Here is a 23,312-nt window from a genome sequence, read left to right on the forward strand (position 1 = left end):
TTTATTGTGAGGTTATCTCATTACCACGAATTCTTTCTCCTTAGAAGGATCTTAGTCATCTCCAGTTTCCTCTTCATCTAATTAACTTGTGCTTATTTTTTATTTTTTTTTACCTTTAAAATCAGTTCCTCTGGGAAGACCACCCTAAATACTTACATAAATTTAATCCACAAGTTTTAGGCATCTTTTCTACCCTGCATTTGGAGTTTAAAACACGTCCTTGAACTGCAGAATCACATCTACTGCTTCCTATGATATTTTCACTTGGACATTGCATAGGCATCTATTAATTAATAAGCCCCAAACAAACCCTATCTCAAAACCCATTCTTTATGGACTTTCCTCACAAAGTAAATGGCAACTCTGTGCATTAACAATTTTAGGGTCACACCTAAATGTTTTGTTCTTTATTCCACATATTAATTGTGATGATGTCCTTATAGGACACCCAGAACTCAGCAACATCCCATGCTCACACAGTTCCTCTCCTGGTCCAAGCCACCTCTCTGACCTGTATGACAGCAGTAATTGCTAACACCTACTGCCTGTTTCTGCCCTTGCTCCTCCTGTCAGTGTTTTCTCAACACATAAGACAGCTGTCTTTTTTATAACCCAAGTCAGATCATGTCACTCTTCTCCTACAATGGATCCCATTCCTTCTCTATCTCACTGTTCCCTCTCACTGCTATCTCTCCTCTCATTCTTCTTCATTTTCACAGCCCATACTTTCTGGTGCCTGAGTATGCCAAGCCCTCTCCTGTTTCAGGGCTTTCATTGACCATCCTATCTGTCTGGGAGGCATTTCTGCATATCTCCATTGACTTTCTTCTTTACCACCTTCAGGACTTGACTAAAATGGTAACATTTTCGAGTGACCTTCAGACATGACTATTCAAACTGTGCTATCTCACTGTTGGACTGCCCATTCACTTTTCTATCTGGCTATTATCCTGCTTAGTACTTATCACTTTTTTGACATGCTATATATTCTACTAATTTCCTTTTCATTTTTTATTGGTTGTTCAAAACATTACAAAGCTCTCGACATATCATATTTCATACATTAGATTCAAGTGGGTTATGAACTCCCATTTTTACCCCATATACAGATTGCAGTATCATATTGGTTACACATCCACGTTTTTACATATTGCCATAAAAGAATGTACCTCTATAAATAAAAGGATTTGTTGTCTGCTTGGGCTGCTGTATTTCCTGTAAATAAATATTGTTGAACAATTAACATGTATTCAATAAATATTATTTTTTCAGTGAATAATGTTCAGATGTATCAAAATTATGCATTCATTACCTGTTATCTTCCATGTAATATAAGCATTTCATGGGCAAGAAAACCATTAATTGCTGTCATTTAAGAGGTTCATGGGTGAAAAAATAAGATAACTGCTAAGGTATCTGAAAAGACAACTTTCAAATGTATATATTCCAACGCTTTTTTTTTTTATCTTTAGCTAGTGAATCATCTTCCTTCATAATAGGAGGTGAATAATATGGTTAAGAGTTAAAATTTAGAAACAGATAATCATGGAATTTCCTAAATTACTTTTAATTTTCTCTATAGAGTAAGAGTAGGAACCAGGGGACTAGTCACTGAAAGGTTTAGAGAAAATGGTCAATGGCTTCAAAAATAATTTTAATCAGTGTGAGAAATTTTAGAAAGGCAAAGATAACAGTAAACGATATTAGGGAATTAATAAATAAAATGCTAATCACAGGATTGCAAGCTGGATAGGGAGACATATGTAAATTAGAGAAGTCATATGCAGAATAAGGAATTTGAGGCTGATAAATGATCCAATAAAGTGAGGTAACCAGAATTTGGAATTGACTGGTGTTGTTATGGTTTATATATAAGCTGTCCCCCAAAAGCTCATGTGTAGGACAATGCAAGAGAGTTTAGAGGTGAAATGGTTGGATTATGAGAGTCTTAACCTAATCAGTGCATTAATCCTCTGATAAGGATTACTAGGTGGTAACTATAAGCAGGTAGGATGGGGTTGGCAGAGGTATACCCTTGGAGTTGTGCCTTTGGGGAAAATATTTTGTCCATATTGAATAGAGCTCAGTCTCTCTTTCTCTGCTTCTTGGTACAATGATCTGAAACACATTCTTCCACCATACTCTTCTGCCATGATGTTCTGACTCACCTTGAGCTATAAGGAATGGAGCCAGTCTTGTATGGACTGAGACCTTTGAAACTAGGAGCCCCAAAATAAACTTTCCTCCTCTAATTAATCTCATGATGTCTTTGGGTCACAGCAGTGAAAAAAAGCTGACTAAAACTGGTGTCTCAAGGACCAGAGGTGAAGTCCAAGATGTGTATGTGTTTGTGATTTCACATGTGGAGCAATTTCTGTTGATTCCACTTGGCCCTTGGAGAAGGTCATTACAGGAAAGAGGGGATTTGGGGGGCAGAGAATATTTTAATAAAATAGTCATTCCGTAACATTTACTTAATGCTCATAATACTACAAACTTGAAATTTAAAAATATATGTTTTTAAATGGATGGCATTAGAGCAGATTATGCTAAGCGAAGCTAGCCAATCCTTAAAAAACAAATGCCAAATGTCTTCTTTGATATAAAGAGAGCAACTAAGAACAGAATAGGGAGAAAGAGCATGAGGAAAAGATTAACATTAAACAGAGACGAGTGGGGGGAGAGAAAGGGAGAGAGAAGGGAAAGCATATGGAAATGGTAGGAGACCCTCCATGTTACCCAAAATTACATATAAGAGGTTGTGAGGGGAAAGGGGGGGGAACAAGGGAGAGAATTGAACAACAGCAGACGAGGTAGAGAGGGAAGATGGGAGGGGAGGGGAGGGGGGATAGTAGGGGATAGGAAAGGTAGCAGAATACAACAGTCACTAATATGCCATTATGTAAAAATGTGAATGTGTAACCGATGTGATTCTGCAATTTGTATTTGGGGTAAAAATGGGAGTTCATAACCCACTTGAGTCAAATGTATGAAAGATGATATATCATGAGCTTTGTAATGTTTTGAACAACCAATAAAAAAAAGAAAAAATATATATGTTTTTCCCATAAAATAATTTTATATTTAATGAGTGATACATAGAAAATAAAGATGCAGTAACACAATTAATTATAGAAATAAAGAGCTTCTTCTGTATCTACCCAGATCAGCAAGAGCAGTGTAAAGCCTGTATAGCCTCAGAAATTCAGACACAACAAGGCAGATTAATTCATAGCAAATAATTTTAATAGACTTGAAAGGAGATTAATTTAAAAGTTAAAATTTTGAAACAGACCATTCAATACATATTAATTAAGGTATTTAAGTATAAATCAATATGAGAAATCTTATTTTTTTGCTATTTCTAACATAACACATAAATTCTGTGAAATAAATGGGAAGACCATATTTGAAGTTAGTTAAAATCCTCCTTTTGAATTCATTAATCTGAGGTACTTGAATTTTAAACAACTTAATAGATTTTTAAATATATCACTAAGTAACTAAAGTTGTGTCAACTTAATATGAATTTATTTGAAGATTAAAAATTTTCAGCATTAAACTGAACATCAGATGGCTGTTATTTAATAAATTATATGATTTTAATTGATCTTTTTTTTTCCTCAAGAGTTTTAGTATGTGTCTGAAAGTTTTAATAGAGCTTCCTATAACGTAAATGTGGTTATGTGGAAGACTGCATCAAATAGAAAAAAGCATTTACACAAATATAAAGGAATTCAGTAAAATTGAAGAATATAGGTGAAGAAAAAAAAGCAAAGGTGTCAAGAGCACACAATAGGGAAAAGGCAGTCTCTTCAATAAGTGATGTTGAGAAAAGTAGGCATTAATGTGATGTTGAGATCTGACCACATATTCTTCCAAATACAAAAGTCAACTCAATTAACTTTATTTAAAAATAAATAAATTTTTAAATAAAAATTATTTGAGTATAGGTAAGAGAATAGATTTTAAGAGTTATTTCCACAAAAAAAATATGAGAAGTATGTAAGATGATGTATATGTTAATTATCTTGACTTAGTTATCCCACAATATATACACATAACAAAACATCATGTTGTACGCTATAAACATAAACAAATCTGACCTCCTAACTATAAAGTAAATAAATAAATGAAGTAGACATATTAAGATATTTAAAGAAGCTTTGCTTTTTATTTAAAAAATAGACATTCATAACATCATAATGGAGATAATGGTTAACACCAAAGTTCTAGAAATAATTTGTATTCAAGACAAGGAAGCATACAGTGGCAACTAGCAAATTCTTGTTTTATTGTCATTCCAAGTCTGCTCTGCCAGCTTTCTTCCTGCACCAGCTGCTGTGCAACATGCTCTTGGAGTTGCAATATGTCTTTAGGCCAAAGAGTAGTAGAGCTGATATGGTATCTGTACAACTTCAAATTTAGAAATTATATCTGATTTCTGAGACTAGCAAAAAAAAAAAGTAAACTTGAAATTTATCAATAAAAGTTAATTATGGATAAAATATTTTTCATTGCATCATAAGTTTTATATTATTGACTCTCTTACTGGAGTCAGAAAATTGTGGTAAGACATGAAAGAGTGATGTGAGATGTGATTCTTTCCATTTGATTTATTGTGACTTGTTCCACGTGTCAAAAGTTAGCCCCCACTCATCCATGGTAGTGAGGGAGACAATACAGATAGTGCTTTGATAGTTCCTTTGGTTCAAACTCACATGAACATTTTTTTAAAGCCATGACCATTAAGAAGATGCAAGAAAAAGTGTTGAACTTTAGATTTATGAAATATGGCCTTAATTCGTCTAGGCCTTAAAAAAAATTGTCAGTATTTTAAATTCTCTATCCAATATTGGACAAACAGCTGTGAAAATGTTTCATATGATAAGAATGTTAAAGGGTTTTAGAAATGTTAAGAAAAAGTCATCATTGTCTAGATGAATCATAGGAACAATGTTGGTACCTTTTGTTTATGCTGTTTGGTGTCAACTGCAATTTAAATGCAAATACACAACATGGGTCTAAATGAGTTTTCTCTGACACCATAAACTAAAAACAGAGTGTAATAGAAACTCCAGAAAATATTTATGAATGCTATTTCCATGTAAATAATTATAATCTTGAGCTATATTCCAACCCTGGAAAAAAGTATGTTTACTTTTACAATGAAATCTGTCATAGAAGTGAAGGAAAGAAGTAGTAACAGCAGCCCAGCTGTTTTACAAATTAAAGACTATGTTTTTAATCTGTTTTCCTATATGAGGGAAAGAGATTTTGTTTGTGTGCCATATCAATAAGACTCAAACCTACTAAATAAGACAACAAAGTAAACTCACTCAGATCTGATCCAGTAGAAACAAGACTGAGTAAAATGTTTTATGTTAAGCTTGAAAAAGATTTCCATCAAACTGGATAGGTTCCTGAAACCCAGGGCCATTTTCTCATCTGGCACTGTGGTCAGAGAACTGTTCCAAGTGTAGCACTCAATCCCACCAGCCTACCAATCTTTCAGAAAACCACACTTTCTAAATAGGTTTGCATGAATGAGAGAAGGATCAAACTATTTTGTCAATGTTTTTGCCATTAGTATAACTTCATGTTCTCCTTTTGTGTTAAACCTACATCTCTCTGCCTGCCTGATTTCCTCTATGTGTCATTTTTTCCCTTGAACAATTCTTTAAATACTTTATAGCAAGCAGCTCAGTTTTAATCTGAATTTATTTTAACACTGTCTTTATGAAAATAAAATATATATTTTATTTCAATTCATATATATATATATATATATATATATATATATATATATATATATATATAAATTTCTTTTTACAAAGCCCTTGGCTTCTGTGTTTGCATTTATGTATAACTATGCTGTTGCCATACAGTCAAATATTCCCTTTATTTATTATTTCAACCTTTTAATAAAAGCATGCTTGAAACCAATTAATTGAATATAATATTAAATGGAAAAATAAATAGATAAATGTTCACCAACAATCCATGGTTATAGAATTGATCTTCACAGTGAAATGCATTGACTTCAGTATCAGAAATGTTCAAAAACAGAAATTTGTTGAGTAGGCTACTAAGCTTTATTTTTCTTTGTTCTAAAAAGTTATCCACTTTTGGGAAGAGACAAGAGCCAATGGTGCAAACATTTTAGAGCTAACAGTTGCATGCCATATGCCAGGAGTCTTTTGCAAATGGAGCAGTATTTCAATTCAAAATCAGTTTCAACACAGTGTGTGTGTTGGTGTTTGTGTGTGTGTGTGTGTGTGTGTGTGTGCATGGTCATTTAAATATTAACTTTTGCATACTGAGGATAAAAGGAACTAAAATAGAATATGTTGGTCTTCTGCAGTCTCCTATTAAAAACGTTTTCTACTACATTTCCTGTCTTGTTGGAGATCTACCTAGTGATCAAAACAAACAAACAAACAAAAAATACCCTACAAAAATCATTCAGATGCTTCTACCTAACCCTCATTAACCAATATTTTCTCTATCTTATTTTTATCATGTTTTCCAGTCATCTGTCAGTACAGCTGTACTACAGCCTTACTACTGTTTCACAGGCTCATTTCCTCTGCTCATAAATACTGTCTGTAGGGCTACAGCAGTGTTCACAGTGACCCATAAGAACATGCCCCCAGAGCTGTACAGGCATAAGCTAGACAAACACACAAGATGATCTTAATTGCAATAGTAATTCCTGGTGCTTCTACTTTCCTCTTAACATCCCAAGCTATGCTTTAATCCTCCACTAGATTTTTTTAAAAAGTCGGATTCATAATTCCTCTAGTATGTCTCTCAATGTCTCTTTAAACAAGATAACTTTTACCACCACATGTTGGTTGGCCAGTCTGGTTCCCTGGAGGGACCTCATGCTGTGGCCTTAATAAACTATTAAAGTTCTCTGAACGGGCTACGTTGTTTTTTGCCTCTATTGCAGTTACTATGCCCGAAATGTCATTTCACTCTTGTTCACCCAAAAAGTATTTGGTTTTCATTCTGTAGGCATTTACTGTTCTGCCCTCATACTAAATAAAATCAATCACTCTTTTCTCTATGCCTATTTGACTTCTCTAACATAATTTAACTAATATTCACACTATATTTTATTTTAATTACTTGGAAAAAAATGTAGCTACTTCTCTTACTGGAAAGTCAATTTCCTGATGTAAGGGTATGTACATTTCATTTTCATCCAAAAGTGAAATGTTCCCCATCACAACACATTATCTAGAGCTGCATACCAATTTTTATTGAAGCAAACTGTACATATAATAAAATCCTAAAATAGAATGATCTCTTGAAGGAATTTTTTTAAATAAAATCATCTGACTTCTGAGCTTTACAATCTCTCATAATATCTATTTCAAGATTAAGGGAAATTGGTTTGAATGTAAATCAACCTATGCTGCCAGAGTATAAACATAAATAACAATAGTTACTCTATTGCTCTTGAAATCATACCCTTTACCTACCTATTAAATACACAGATGCAGGTCTGTGTATCTGTTTGCATATAAATGTGAGAGATAAAACCAACATACAAAATAATGCTTTTTCAAAAGTCATGCAATTTGGTAAGTCAATTAACTAAACAATTCCTAATTTCTTAGATGTTTGAAGTCTAAGTCTGAAGTTGGTTTGGTTATTTCATGAGTTTGCTAGTGTTGACATAACCAACTACCACAATTGGGTGGCTTAAACACTAAATATCTATTTTCCAACAGTTCTGGAATCTGGAAGTTTAGGCTCAAGGTGTCAGAGGACTGGGTTCCTTCCAGAAGGTGTGAGAGAAAATCTGTTCTGTGCTTCCTTGTAGTTTCTGGTGCTTCACTGGACATCTGTGATATTTCTTGCCTTATGGAAGCATCACCCTGCCTTCATCTTCACTTGATGTACACCCTGTAGGTATCTGTCTCTAAATTTGCCTTCCAATAAGGATATCAGTTTTATTTTATTAGAACCCAGCCTGATATCCTCATGTTAATAGGTTTGCTTCTGGAAAGAGCCTATTTCCAAATAAAGTCACATGCTGAGATACTGTAACTTAGAACTTAAACATATGAATCTGGGTGAAGGGGAGAAGGACACAATTTAACCCATAACTGTTAACCATATAATAAACCAAGAACAGGAAAGTAAGAAGAATTTAGTATGGGTGAGTGCATTGTTCATGTTTTCATTAGTATAACAAAATATCAGGGGCAGGCTACTTTATAAAGTAAAGGGATTTGTTTTAGCTCATAGTTCTGAAGGTACAAGGTCCAAAAAGCATGGCTCAGCTTTTGCAAAGGTCTCCTTGGGCTGCATAACATCGTGTGTATCTCTGTCTGTGTGGTCTTTTCCTTTCCTTAAGCCACCAGGATTCAATTATGGGTGCTTTATCCTAATGACCAAATCGAATCTAATCACTTCCCAGAGGCCCCACCTCTAAACATCATAGTCAGATTTCCATCCCTATTAATACCATTACCATAGACGCAGGGGATTAAACTCCCACATGAATTCAGTGGGGCAAACCAAATTCAAACCATAACATTAAGCTTAAGAATGCAAACAGGCAAATGGCATGCCTATTTGACAAGAGGCTGAATATATAACGTGTAGATGACTTGAGTATGTAAAAATTGAAAGTATGAGTTTTTTCCTGCATGGTACAAAATAATAGATTTTTTGTAAATTAATTGCTAATTCAGTAATTGTTTAACTACATATAAGTAAAACATGATAAAAAGTAATGGGCAAAAGAAAATTAAAGGTTCTAAATAACAGACACACTGAACGACATAGTCCATGCCTATAGTTTTCACAGGTATCTTTCTACTCTTATGTTGATTTTGTCCTTGATAAAAATTGAAATATTTATTTATGTACATATTCTAATCGCATTCCTATTTTCTATTGACAGGAAATTATTATTTAAAATATTCACTTAAGTCTCCCATAATTTTATTATCCTCTTTCCTCTCTATTCTCCTTCTTCTATATTCCACATTAAAGTATTTTCTCCAAAAGTAATATACCTTAGCTACATAATAAGCTAGAAATAATCAGTTTTTGCTATTTCCAAAGAAGTTCATTACTTCCATGTAACTTGACAATAACTGTTTTTTCAAAACAGATGAAAAGCATTCAATTCCAATTTATTCAAAACATATTACCAAAATAAATTCTTATCTCTCAATGTGTTTCTCATTTCTTCTGTGTTTCCTTGGTATGGCACCTTATTACCAAAAGAAAGCTTAAGAATTAGTGGGGAAAGCCATATATATTACCATCATTCACTTAATCACCTTAGTAATAAGGACAAATCAAAGCATTCCTGTATGGTACTGTTAGCCAATATGGGAAATTGGGAAATAAAAGTAAGATATGATTACCTTAAAGATCTTAACATATACTAGTAGAGATAAAATATGTTCAGAGTATAAACTTTGTGCATTATGATCTATACTTGTCAAATTGATGTAGTGCTCAAATAGAACAATATTCAAATGCTACAATCACATAATGTTCTTTTATGTTAAATTCTGCATTTGTTTCTAAGTTCTGAAGTATAATATGATAAAAAGTAAGAATAGTTATAGTGCCAAGCCAAGCCACACTGGAGACTGTGGTTAAAGGAAACTTCAGTAATACTGATACTGATTTATTTAATTTTTGTAGGTTTTGTCATGGCTTAATTTTGATTTTAAAAAATATGATTGAAGGGTTTTTTTTTACACCCCCTCAAATCCTGCACCAAGATTTCTGCCTCACTAATCCCCTCTAGTACGAGCTCTGGATACATATATTCAATACTTTTTTCCCTGTATATCTAGGATGACATCCAGGATTTGTTAATTTAAAATGTGAAAAATCAGTGTTTGTATTTCCATTTTGCATATATAACCATGAAATTAGTATTTTTAAATTTTTTCAGCTTTTTATGAACCACTATATACCATACCACTAGGCCACAAAGCAAACTAGATAGTCTCTAACAAAGTAGACAGTTTAGATTAATGCTATAATCATGGATTTCACTTGGTTTTTGTGTAGTCTACATATTCATGTGAAAGCGTTTAGCAAAGCCACTGAGACATCTTAATATCTTTGTCAGTTTTCATTGTGAAATGTTTATAAAGTGCTTTGGAAAGCATGACTTGGTTATCTTAGAGGGGAAAAGGTGGCTTACAAGCAGAAAGTGTCTGGCTTTGCTCCTTGTCAGGTTTATAGGCTGTATGCTGAAGGACTTCTTTTCAACCAGAAAGAAATGTTCCATTATTTTGATGCACAGCTGAGAACATGTACAATACACAATATCATATTAGCTTGTATTTCATGTATTTCTGAGATGAGTATGAATTGGCGATTTACCCTGATGCACTACTGTTTGAAGGAGTTTCTATGCTTTGGCTGGAAGTCATTTGGAGAAAGGAATATCTCAAGTGATCATATGTCCCTGTCTGAGAGAATATTCATCCTTATCAAATTGCCTTGTGCTGTTTTCTCTACTTGGCATTCCTGCCAAAGACTGCACTGGCATTAAAAGGCAATTATTTCTCAGTCTTAGAACCCTACAAGATTTCCAGAGCCACAACACAAAGAGGCATGCAAGGCTCACACCAGCCCTGTGCTTCCCAGTATGATTTCACTGCACAGACTGGGCTAATGTCGTAGCCTGCAGAATTCCTGGATCTTTGGCAAGAGGGTTTGCAATATCATGAAGAACAATTAGTAGAGGTGGAAAATTTTACATCTCCACCTCTATTATTTAAGGTCTTTTTTTCAAAATTTCTTTAAATATATTACTATTTCAAAAAAGTTGTTGGTTTAAAAAACGAGATAGGGTCTCAGCTAAGTTGCTAAGTCTAGCTTCAAACTTGGGATCCTCCTGCCTCAGTCTCCCAAGTCACTGGAACTACAGGTATGTGCCACTATGCACAGCTAAATACTGATTGATAAAACTATTCAGTGAAGATGTTACACTTTATACTTTTTATTTATATAATCAGAACTTTAAAATGAATTATTTATTAGAAGTCATCCAGCTAAATATTTTCATTTCCTAGAGAAAGGAAGTAAAGCATCAGAAAGATGAATGGCTTATTCAGTGGCTCATTTCTTCTTAGTGATAGAGCCTGCATTGGAGCTTAGATCTTCTGTCCATAAAAGCAAAGTTCACTAATGGACTTTTCACAACAGTTCAGTGGAAATTTCAATATAACATCATCTAAGAAAAGATAATTAAGACAGATTTTTTTTTTTTGCTGCTATTTGAAATGGTAGGCGGTATGGACCTCCCCTGTTTGTCCTCCAAGTAAGTATATTATAACTCTCATCCCCAATGTGATATTTGGAGGTTGGACTTTTGGCAAGTAAAGAGTGTAAAATTAGGCTAGGAGAGTGAAGCCTTGTGACAGGATTAGTACCCTTAGAAGGAGACAACGGGATGAGAGCTTTTCCTGTCTGCCATGTCAGGGTGCAGTGAGACCTAGCAGCCTGGGACTCAAGAGACCCCTCACCAAGAACTCCACCATGTTGGCAACCTGACTTTGGACTTCTAGTCTCCAGAACTATGACAAATAGATGTTTGTTGCTGAAGTTCCTAATCTTTTGCACTTTGTTTCAGCAGCCAAACTTGTTAAGAGAGTAGGAGATGGTTTTTTGGTAAAAGAAGATGTGAGGATTTTAGGAAGGAATATGGTTCTTTCATACAAGGTTCCAACATCCACTTGGGATGAAGATATTTATCCACTTACTATCATTATATCTTAGCTTCCTACCACTTATAAGTAACCCATATGAACTGGCATGTGCATACACCAGCACCCGTGTATGTGTGCACACACATACATGTGCATACACACACATACACAAACACACACACATCATATTAACTTGTATTTCATGTTAATACTTGGACTTCTAGCCTCCAGAACTATAACAAATAAATGTTCATTGTTCAAGATCCTTATCTTTTGTGTTTTGTTTCAGCACCCTTTTATATCTTCTGCGAATTGTACTTTTCAGAGACAGTACCATCAAAATATTTATCTAGAATTAGGAAAAATTTCTATTAACCCAAACCAGTAAATATTCTTTTCACTCTATAAAGGGTTATTCCCACTAAAGAAATATGAAACATTGGAAATTAATCAGTTTCAATAAGTTTTAAGTCTTAATCACTAATTAAATTTGAAGTTAGTAGAGACTCCAGTTCCTCCAAGGACAGGTAATACATTTCCTTACATTTTTGAAATATAAAAAATAATTCTTGGGTTTTCCCCAAGATACACTGATTTATTCTAAATTTTAATTGCTATATTCTTGTTAGACACAAAGATTTCAAATATTTTAAATTGCAATTTAAAGCTTAAATATCTTATCTAATTTGCACGTTACCTGGCAATGTAGAATTTTTTAGGGAAACTTGATACTTAATTTAGTACAGGTATATTGTGATGAGGTCAAAATTTTTTGACTTGTGCAATGGGATAGAATGTGGTTGTGCATGCAGTCAAGAACTTGTTTCCATGGAAGCACTGAATATCTAAAGTTTTGGAGCTTAGATGAGGGATATGAGATAGAATGATATTGAATTTATCAACGTTGAGAAGATGGTAGCTTACCCCAAAGTAGTGGACACAATAATGAAGGAGAACAGGCAGAAGAAGAAGAAAAGGGTGCAGAGGACTATGCCCAAAAATCACAAGTGTTTAAGACATAGAGGTTGAGGAAACCATGGGGGAAATGCAATTCAAGAAATGGTGGTTTCAAAAGATTTTAAAGAAGCTGTTTAAAAAAGAGAAGCAGGTCAACAGTTTCATATACCGAAGAGATGTGAATTGATATGAATTGAGATATGAACTGAAAAGTCTCCCACAGAGTTGAGAGCTAGGCAATCCTAGGAAGCTGTTTTGGAGCAATTTGAAGTAGTGGTGGAAGCAATACTGATATCCGTGAGCCAAGGGTGTACGAATCACATTCACACTGCACAGCAGGTATTCAGAATTTCAATAAGAGAATATGAGAATTTCAATAAGAGAATATGAGAAGTCCAGCCCAGCTTCTGAAGGAGGCTGGGGCAGAAGGATCACAAGTTCAAGGCCAGCCTCAGCAAATTAGCAAGGCCCTGTCCCTCCTTCCAAAACACACACACACACACACACACACACACCAAAAAAAAAAAACAAAAAAAAAAACTTTGGGGGATGTAACTCATTGGTAATACCAGTACCAAAATAATCTAAAATTTAAAAAATTTTTATCATCTAAAATTTTCTAAAACCAAAATCTTTTACTTTAATCATTTTCTGCTCCTCTCTGTCAATAATATTTTAATTCTTTGGGTTTTCTAGCATTGATTTTTTTCTTTCTTTTCTTTTTTTTTCCCCCATAGCTTCCTTTTCTCACTTTGAGTCTACTCCTTCTGCATGACAACCCCATTCAGGAAGTTACCAGCCTCATGAAATTTTTCTTTCCCTATGTCTTACAATTCATTGTTCATTTCCCTTGTGCCATATTAGCATTACATCCTTGATCAATAAAAGTCCTCTGTCATTAGAAAAGCCTTCTACTTGATCTTAGCAATCCCCCTTCTTCTCCCAACATCTCCTGACAGATTATTAAAACAGTGCTTCAACTTGTCATTCCCTTTGCTAAAACTTTCATCATTTCTCCTGTGCTGACATGTAACTTCCTGAATGGGGTGCTGAGGATCGAACACAGAGCCTCGCACATGTTAGAGAAGCACCCTACCACTGAGCCACAACCCTAGCCCCATATTTAATATTTTTATGCTAAATTTTCACTTTCTTCTCAAATGAAATTTGGTAACTTTCTGCAGATGCACAGAGCCCAACATCTAGCAAAGATAGAGAGTCAGAGATTTTACAACATAAAGGCACAGGTTCCATGAAGCTCCTTGCCACCAGCTACAGAATTACAGAGCAGCCACCCCTTCCACCAAGCCTGCTTTCACAGAGTCTACTTGTAACCTGCAACTGCAGCTCAGTGGCTTTGTGCACCAGTAGGTCCCTGTTTATGCACATGGATTGTCTTCCACTTAGACATTTTCACACCAGATACAGCAGCAAACACCCATCAGAGTTATCACAAGTCCTCTGAGTGCCCAGGGCATTCTGTCAGACCTTCAATAAACTTCCATCCTGCTTCAGCAGCAGCAGTACCAAGAAGTAGGACCATGTTGGCAGGAGTAACAACAGTGGCTATAACAGAAGCAATAGAATTACAACAGCAGCAGCAACTGGTGGCTCAGCCCTGATCCCAGAATCAGGGGATTTAGCAGATGCAGTGTCAGTGACAGCAATTCCAACAACAGCTCTCAAATACCCAGCTACAATCTAGTACCAACATATTTGTATGCTGCTGAGCCCCCGAAGGAACTGCTTGTGCACTGAATGCAGCTGCATGCAGCCTTTCCTTGTAATTCCCAATCATCTTTCCAGGCCAGCAATAGCAGTGAGTGGGAACTTGAGCATTTCTATTTTTATGAGTTTTTAGCATTTCTATTACTATGAAGCATTGTTTTGAATATTATTTCTAAAAAGACACAGAGTTATTATACCCAGTATACAGAACTTCTTTATTAAAAACAAACAAAAATAGCAAAAAATGCCAACAAAATAGTCATACCAACATATAACACAAATATTTTTAAAAAAATTTAAAAACTTAGCAGTACTGATTGAATAGCTTTTGCATACAAAGCATGTTACCTTCAACACATGAGCTTTGGGGGGACATTCCAGATTAGAATCATAACACAAAATATAGCATTTAAAACATGAAAGGCTCATGTCTTGATTATGCACACAAATACTTACACATGCAATATATACTTAATGCACAGATGTAAGCATAATATTTCTAAAAATAAAGTTATGCTATATCTTTAGCCACTAAAGGATGCAGGAGCAAGACATTATGAGTGGGCATGTTTACACACCTGCAGATCTAAGGGCTCTGGAAGGGAGCCTGTATGTGGCTGTGTGTGCCCCATGGAATTAAAGAGGGAAGGATTCACCCGCAGTGAGTCAACTGTGTGGGCTATCACTATTTAGACTTACTGCTAAGCGCTTACAGAGGTAGTACATGCCTAAGGTGTAAACTCACCTTGTCCTTCAGTGGATAAAGGCATAACATTGCTTTTCTGGATTTTTCTTCGTCATCTTCCCAAAGAATGTCAACAGGAAATTAAAATTTTAGTAATCCTTAACTTCTCTCTTTCACCCCTACCCTCCTTGTGCCCCATATCAACTACACATTTACTCAATAATCATTAAGTTGATTCCCAAGTTTATCTCTGGGCTATCTGGGAAATCTGATTCTCTTCTTTGTGCCTCTCTCTGATTAGACTGTGATAGCCTTCAGCTTGTCTTCCCATATCACAAGAGCCATCTACTCCACCTTTCACACAGACTCCAAATTTATTTTTCAGACTAATCTTAGATGTTCAATGCATACTTGCAGAAAGAATCAAAAACTTTAATAAATTAAATGAATTATATTACCAGAAATATCTCTAGTTTATATGGTCACTTTGTAAAAATTAGAAAAAAATCCCCTTCTTTAAAAAAAGTAAATAAATACAAATAAACACACAAAAAAATAAAAAAATAAATTTAGAAAATCATTGCACAACATAATATTTTGCTGCTAGGCAGACTTCCAGAGCCTGTAGGTCCACATGTGCCTGCACTTGCCCACTTACAACGCCCTGCTCTCCCAAAATCACACAGGCCATGGAGAATGCATGCACTCTGCCTGCTGTCCCTACTCGAACCATATCATCCTTGCAACATATATAAAACCAAAGTGCCCTCAGGGATTCTCAGAGCACAATAGGAACAGGGAATAGCTGAATTCTTTTGATTTTGCCAATGAATCAATGGATCCATGTTCTGAGCAGGTGCCTATAAACAACATCCACAGAATCCTGAGGTCCTTTTTGCAGAGTCTGACCTGCACATCTGTCCCTAGACCAGGTTTTTAAGCTAACTGTCTATTTCTTTCCATCCAACGTCAGGATTACATCTGAATACTTTACAGCATCACTTGAAAATTTGGTCCCTGAATACTGATAATACAATATGAGAAATAACAAAAGACATAAAACTACCAAAAATAGAGTGGTTGTTTAAAGACATGAGGGGGGGGTTAGAGAAAGATTCAGGAAAAAAAAAGGTGCCAGGCGGGCTGAAAAAAGGAAGGTAGACCATGAGAGTAAAGGTTGCTGAGCTCACCAATCAGAGAAAAATGCAGTGAAACGGGGAAACTGTGGATTTATAGAATGAGATTATTTTCACTGAATAATTATATGAAGGGGAAAGCAAAGGAAATTAATTATGAAAAATTGTCTAAATCCAAAGCTGCGAGTTCTAGTTTAATATTGTTGATAGTCATCTTGTAGGTGACAATGATTCTTAAGTGTTTCATGCAAGAGGAAAGAGGGGACCAAGTGTTGTACTCTGTAGATCAGGGGCAGAGCATTTGCCTAGCATGTGTGAAGCCCGGGTTCAATCCTCAGTACAACAGGGAGAAAAAAATTACGTTTCAGAGTTGCATCCTGGAATATTTATCTAGTAGTGCTAAGTAATATGAATAGAACTATCCAAGAAGGGGTACAATTTTTTTTATACACCACATGTTTCTGCCCCTCAGTTTTCCTCAGGGGCATATTGTAAATCAGACAATATCACCATCCCTTTCTCCATCTACATAAACGAAGCAAATTATTTACCAATTTTTGGTGTTTCTTTTTATGAACAAACTGTCTAAGGCATTATCTCACTTATGTCATTTACATTAGGTTTCAAGAAATTATTATGTAATTTTTTTCATCAAGGACTCTCACATAGTAATTTCTATTATTATTACCACTAGCATTTTTCTTATTATTCTATCCCTAAAATAAAGCTTAGGTCTATCCTCTCCCCTATTCCTACTACCAGGGTCTCAGCTGCAGTTCTCACCACCTTTCAGAAGCACTAGTACACTAGCCTCCCTGCCAGTTCTCTCAGGTCTGAACTTGAACTTTCAGTCCATCTTCCACACAAGAGTCTGAGGCCAAGATTGTGGTGGCGTCCTCAGTTTCTCTCTATCTTTCTCACTCCATGCCCTATGTGCAAAAGACTTCTTCTGATCCTATTTTCAAAGTACTTCTGGAATGGAGCTCTCTCTCACCAGCTCCACCATCTGGGGATGGTCTGGGCCAGAATTACTTCCTCTCAGGAGAACTCCTATATAAGTTCCCAACTGACCTCCCTGCTTCAACCTTGGCTCCCATGCTCTATTTTCAACATATCAGCCAGAAGAATCTTTTCAGAACATAAGTGGGATGATACTGTTATTTAGCACAGGGCAAAAACTCTCCTTTTCACTCACAGGAAAGACTTCAGTTCTTTCAATAGCCAACAACATCCTGATCACCGCCCCCCCCAACACACACACACACACACACACACACACACACACACACACACAATTTATTTTTTCTCTCTTCCTTGCCTGTGTTCCATAGTCATCGGCTAGAACCAGGCCTTCTCTCCATGTGTATGCTGCCTTGCTCTCTGCTTGGAATATACTCATGTATCTCTATCTATTTTTTTCACCTTAAATGTGTATTTCAAACACCTTTAAAATTTCGACCTCCCTCAGCCTATAACTACTGACCACCCTCACCCCATTGCCCATATCATCTAATGTACTGTGATTTTTATAAACTTATACTTAATGCTTTACCTCTTCTGTCTAGAATGTAAGGCCTACGAAACAGAAGATTTTTGTTTTGTTGTTTGTTTAATGATGTATTCTATACCTCTACAGTATTCCCTCACACAGTAATAATCATTTGCTAAGTTGGTACATTAGATTAGATTTATTCTGTAAAATAACTTCAATAGGATTGAGATAGATTCTCTAGGGCAGAGTGAATTCCTATGATAATTCAATCCCAGTAGCTTATTCAAGTTAGACATGAATTTTGGTGGCACTAACCTTAAACAGATAATTGGGCTCTGTGAGAGTAAAGTCTTCCCATTTGTAAAATGTTATGATCCTGTTATCCAAAGAGAGCTAATGTTGTGAAGATGCTAAAAGCATTAATAGAATAAATAATTATATTCATATTTATTCAAAACTATAATATGTCATACACTCTTCAGGAATCCAGCTATGGAAAGGGAATAAGACTGAAGATTCCTACTCATGAAAGCTTAAATGAGGGAGAAGATAGGCAATAGACAATTAAAGGAGCATGATAATTTCAGGAGATATAATCACGGTCCCAACGGAAAAAGAGCAATTAACTAGCGAAACTAACTAGATAGTGTGATCAGGAGAAGAAAATTGATGTACTACTCCTGAATGGGGAGTAGATGTCACCAGTGCAAATATCTTGGAAGAATCACAGGAGGAAAGGATGGGAAGAACACAAAGTACCTGAGAGTAGCTTGATCTATTTGAAGTGCAAGGAGAATGCCTGTGGCAGAAGCAGGGGACATGAAATGGGGTCAAGGAGGTCGGCCTTGGCATCTTTTTACTTTTGGATGATTGTTTTTTGCATTTAGGAAAAATACCAAGAAACTCTACAAAACACTTTATTTGGTCAACTATATAACTTTAATAACACACTTGTAGCCACGATGAAGTTTAGGCATAATTACTGTTTTCTAGTTAAGACTTTTATTTTTGACATATGTTTTTCTTCACTTGTGAAATAAAATGGGCTCTCTCAATTTTGTTTTTTTTCTTAAGCTAAATTTACTTTTCTGAGGCTTAAAAGTTCTCCTTTATTTGATATTTTCTGCCCAGATGTAGTAAGAAAGCCAATCCTTCACTGTATATAACAATTTTTCTGAGGTTTCAAAAGAAGGCATTATTCTCTTACACCCTCAAGATTTATTTGTAAAACTTCAACAAGGAAGGAAGGGAAACCACAGAAAATTTTGAAGCTAGAGATGAAAAGTAAACACAGTAGACATGTTGAAGCATGGTTAGCAAAGATGAGGCGGACTGTAGAAAAAGAACTAAGAATTCTCTTCAGACCTAGAAAGTTGTTGAAGTTTAGAACCCACAAACTGATAAATCAAGGAGGGAATGTTTCAGTTACTGGAAAATAAATATATTCCAAGATAAAACAAAAATTGTGAATTGATTTGGTCATTGAATAATGGAGTCTTTTTACATTTTGTTCTTTTAAAATATTTCTTGAAATTTACCTCTTAAAACTACTTTAAGATATATTTTTATGGACTTTTATTTTCTAGAAACATTATCTTGGGTTATAAAACACATTGTTATTAAAAAGTATAAGATAAATGAGACTTTAAAATTAAAAAAAATTGTTAGCATCTAGGCATTTTAAATCTATAGTTAACCTTTCCAGTCTAATATTCTCATAAATATTTTTAGAACATATCTTTAAAAGCTAGAATAGACAAACCAGATTATATCCAGAAAATATCTCAATAACTCAGATATTCATTGAAGTGTATATATCCATTATAAACTGGAATATAGAAAGACACACTAGATATATCTACACAGTAAACTTGGACAATTTACATAGTCATCCTTGCTTCAAATAGTTTAAATGCGTTTCTTTTCTACATGAAAATAAATTCTTAAGATTCCAGTAGATTTCTCTCTATTTTTCTTGAATTTCTCTGTCACACTAAAAATATCTAAACTCAGGTTTGATTTGTGAATAATACAAATTTTAACAGTAGTTAACTTCAGGGCTGAGGAACTAAGGGTAAAGGGCAGTTGGAGAATGGAGGGACTCTTGGACTTGACCCTTTGTACTCCAGGATTGATTGAATTGATCCCTAAATATGTATTATATTAATCTGCTATCTTTTTGAATACAGGTGAAAACCTTACCAAAAAAAAAAAAAAGAAGAAAAAACTGAACCTGCACATAGTGTTTGTAGTAGCTTTATATATATTTGTCACAACATGTAAGAAATCAAGATTTCCTTCAGTATGTGAATGAAAAAATAAATTGTGATACATCCAGATAATGGAATGTTATTCAACCTTGAGAAAACAAAATGACCTATGAAGCCATGTGGATAGGCAACATACTGTAAGGCTCCAACACTGTGACATTGGGGAAAACACAAAATTATGGTGACTGTGAAAAGATTAGTTGCTTGGGTTTTAGGTGAGAGATAGAGACAAACAGGAGGAACAAGAGGAATTTTAGGGCAATGAAAATATTCTGATACTATAATGCCGCATACATGTCTCTATATACTCATTCAAACCTTCATTTGTACAGTGCCAAGAGTGAATCCCCACATGAACTATGAACTTTGGGGGACAATGATATGTCATGCAGGTTCATCAGTTGTAACAAATGTACCATGCTGATGGCTGGAATGGCTGGGCCTGTGTGGGGAAAGGGGCATATGGGAAATCTCTAAACCCCTCTCTCAATTTTGCTGTGAACATAAAACTGCTCTTAAAAAAACAAAAAGTTTTTTTTTTAAAAAAGAGCTTTAAAAGAAGTTTATATGATATAAAAAAATCTTTTAATCTTTGAGTATGAAATGTCATTTTTCAGATGTTAATTTAAAGAGATTTTTAAGAAAGCATTCTAGCTAGGGGGGAAATCAGAACTTAAATTTTCTTAGAACAATATCTACAAAGACATGCATTTTTCTCAACCTACCCAATGATTAAATCCCCTAAGAAAAGAAACCTCTTTGCTGAGGTTAATTCTTTTTGGAATGTGTGGAAGTATATTATGAGGACTTCATGGTGATTTTGTGACAATAATGATAGGATAATTGAATGAAACTCAAGACTGTGCCAATAAAAAACACAGTAGATCTGGCCTCTGTACAAAAAAAGAAAAAAAAATGTCTCAGACATCCTCAACTAAAAAGTTGTTTTTTTTTTTTTTTAATGAAAATATGTAGTTAGAGTCTGACATACAACCATGACTGATAAGATACACTGTAGACAGAAGGGGTTTTTGTTATTGATGTTGTTGTTATTGTTTGTTAGTTTTGCTTTTTAGCTGTGAAGTATACTTTTTTAGTTTCTCCAATTCATAATGAATTATCATGTCTCACATATGTTTACATGTTGAATTAAAAGAGGTTGATTAATGTTCTGTACTTACACTCTGCTAAATTTCTAATCTGACCAATCATTCTGAAGGACTTTGTCATTCTCTAACAATTGAAAACTTTCCTTTATGTTTAGTCTTTCTCCACTTTAAAAAAAAAAAGAAAAGAAAGAAGACTGAAAATTATTTAAGTTCTCAATGTTATTGCTGTACATAACACTTGATATCCTTTAATTAAATGTGGGTTAGCATTTGTGTTTCATGCCTTGCCCAACTCCATCCCTATAATCATGAACCAACATTTATCCCAGATAACTCTTATATTTGGAGTTTTATGGTATGGTGAACATGAGTAAATAGGATTAGGAACCCTTGCAAAATGTGACAAAGCTCATGAAGCTCTGCATTTAACCAGGATGAGATCTCCTAACCTCTTTCTAGATCACACAAGGTATCCAAAGCAAGTGCACATTTATTAGAATTCCTTGGCCAATGTGTATGCAAATGTCCAAACTCATATTTCTCTTTCTTTGAAGGCAGACTTAATTTTTAAATTTTCCTCCGATAGAAGGGATGTATTTCTTCCAATACTGTGTATGGGAATTGTGTTTGGATAAGGTTTTAAGAAATTAGGTTCTAATAGAGAGGGAAAACAAACTTTATTGAATTGTGTTAAAATTGTTATTATTTATGAATGTATAGAACACTGAAATATTAAAATTTTCCAAATATTCTTCCAAGAATATTTTTCCAATTCCAAACCATGAGGGGACAAATTCCCATGACTGACATGGTATTATGGATATTCAAAACTATGAAAGCATTTAAACTTGATAAGAATTATTTAATAAAACTTTGTGGTAATTAGTTCTTAATTAGAATTAAGAAACCAAAATGTGGTTACTCAACTTGAGCAGGGTTTATGTATTTTATATTTGTGCACATTCACTCATCCATTTTATTGAATATCCCTAGCACGGAGAATATCATAATACAGTCATGGTTCTGAAACAAACAAATAAACAAAAAGCTTAGATTTTAGGATTGCAGTAGGACTAGGCTAATGATACTGCTTTGAGCAAATTATTTTGCTTACATTTAGGTAATTCATTTCCAAGACTCTGGGATATCTTCTGCTCAGTAGTAAAGGGACATTCATGTGGAAAAAAATTAGAGGAAGTTATGGGGAAATCCTGAATAGATGCCTTCTTTTAAATCCTATTGGGTTCATCTCCAAAAAAAGGTTTCTGACAGCATGCAAAGGGCGGCTCCTGACTCACTGAGAACCTTTCATAAGAAACTTACCTCCACTCTCCATGGAAGGAGTGGGAGGAATCCAAAGCACTGGCAAAACTATTACTCTGTATTTTCTCAGTAATATGGTGGTATAGTTTTATTTAAATTTAAAAATCCTAACAAATCAGGATAGGAAATAATTTTTTGTTTTTTTAAAAATTCCAAATTATAGTAAATTTCTACCCATGACAGTCCAAGTTCACTGTTGAGCCACTGCCTAGAGAGTCAGCATATTTCCTCTAAACTCTTGGAATGATGGAAGAACTCCAAAATGATGAGCAACTTGTTGCTGGTTTCATGGAAATGACTTTGATTCAACTATTTCAATATATTTTCCCACTTTAGTGGAAAACAGGGATTGGGACATATGCATGTTTTGTCAGTCTAGCTTGCCATAACCCTCTAAGAGGCATCTTGTGCTTTCCACATACAATCTATTTCCTTGAACTGGATTTTTATAGTATCAACTAAATGAGATTAGAAATATTATATCAAATTCAGCAAGAACTACAAATTGAAGAGATAAGAGAGTGCTTTCTCCGATCAATGAAGTTGGTGCCCAGCATAAAATTGGGACAGAAAAGTTGGTACATGTTCTGCAATTTACTTTTTAATGGTTATTTGTATTTCAGAACTTTGATCCTTTCATAAGCAGCTTTCATCTCAACATAGCTGAGATTCTTATCTAAATTCCAGAAAGCCCCTGGGAGAGTGAAGTTTAAAGAAAACCATTTTAAGGGAAACCACATCTTTTCTCTTAAAAGTAATCAGACTACTTAGTGGTTTTCTATAAATAGCTCAATCAAAGACGAACCTAGAGCCAGGTGCATGCCTGTAATCCCAGGGGAGGCTAAGGTAGGAGGGTGGCAAGATAGAGGCCAGCCTGAGCAATGTAGTGAGACCCTCACTAATTCGG

General features: G+C 34.8%; 1 protein-coding gene across 1 annotated transcript in view; it reads right to left on the reverse strand.

The window, feature by feature from the left end:
* Positions 1 to 697: 697 nt before the first annotated feature.
* Positions 698 to 23,312, reverse strand: part of LOC113180147 (cadherin-related family member 4-like) — a 154,431-nt gene continuing 131,816 nt past the window's right edge. The window contains exon 22 of the mRNA XM_077796430.1: positions 698 to 850. Coding sequence (XP_077652556.1) covers positions 698 to 850 — 153 coding nt within the window. The remainder of the gene's footprint in view (positions 851 to 23,312) is intronic.

This window comes from Urocitellus parryii, chromosome 3, assembly GCF_045843805.1.
Source record: "Urocitellus parryii isolate mUroPar1 chromosome 3, mUroPar1.hap1, whole genome shotgun sequence".
In the NCBI taxonomy this organism is placed as follows: Eukaryota; Metazoa; Chordata; class Mammalia; order Rodentia; family Sciuridae; genus Urocitellus; species Urocitellus parryii.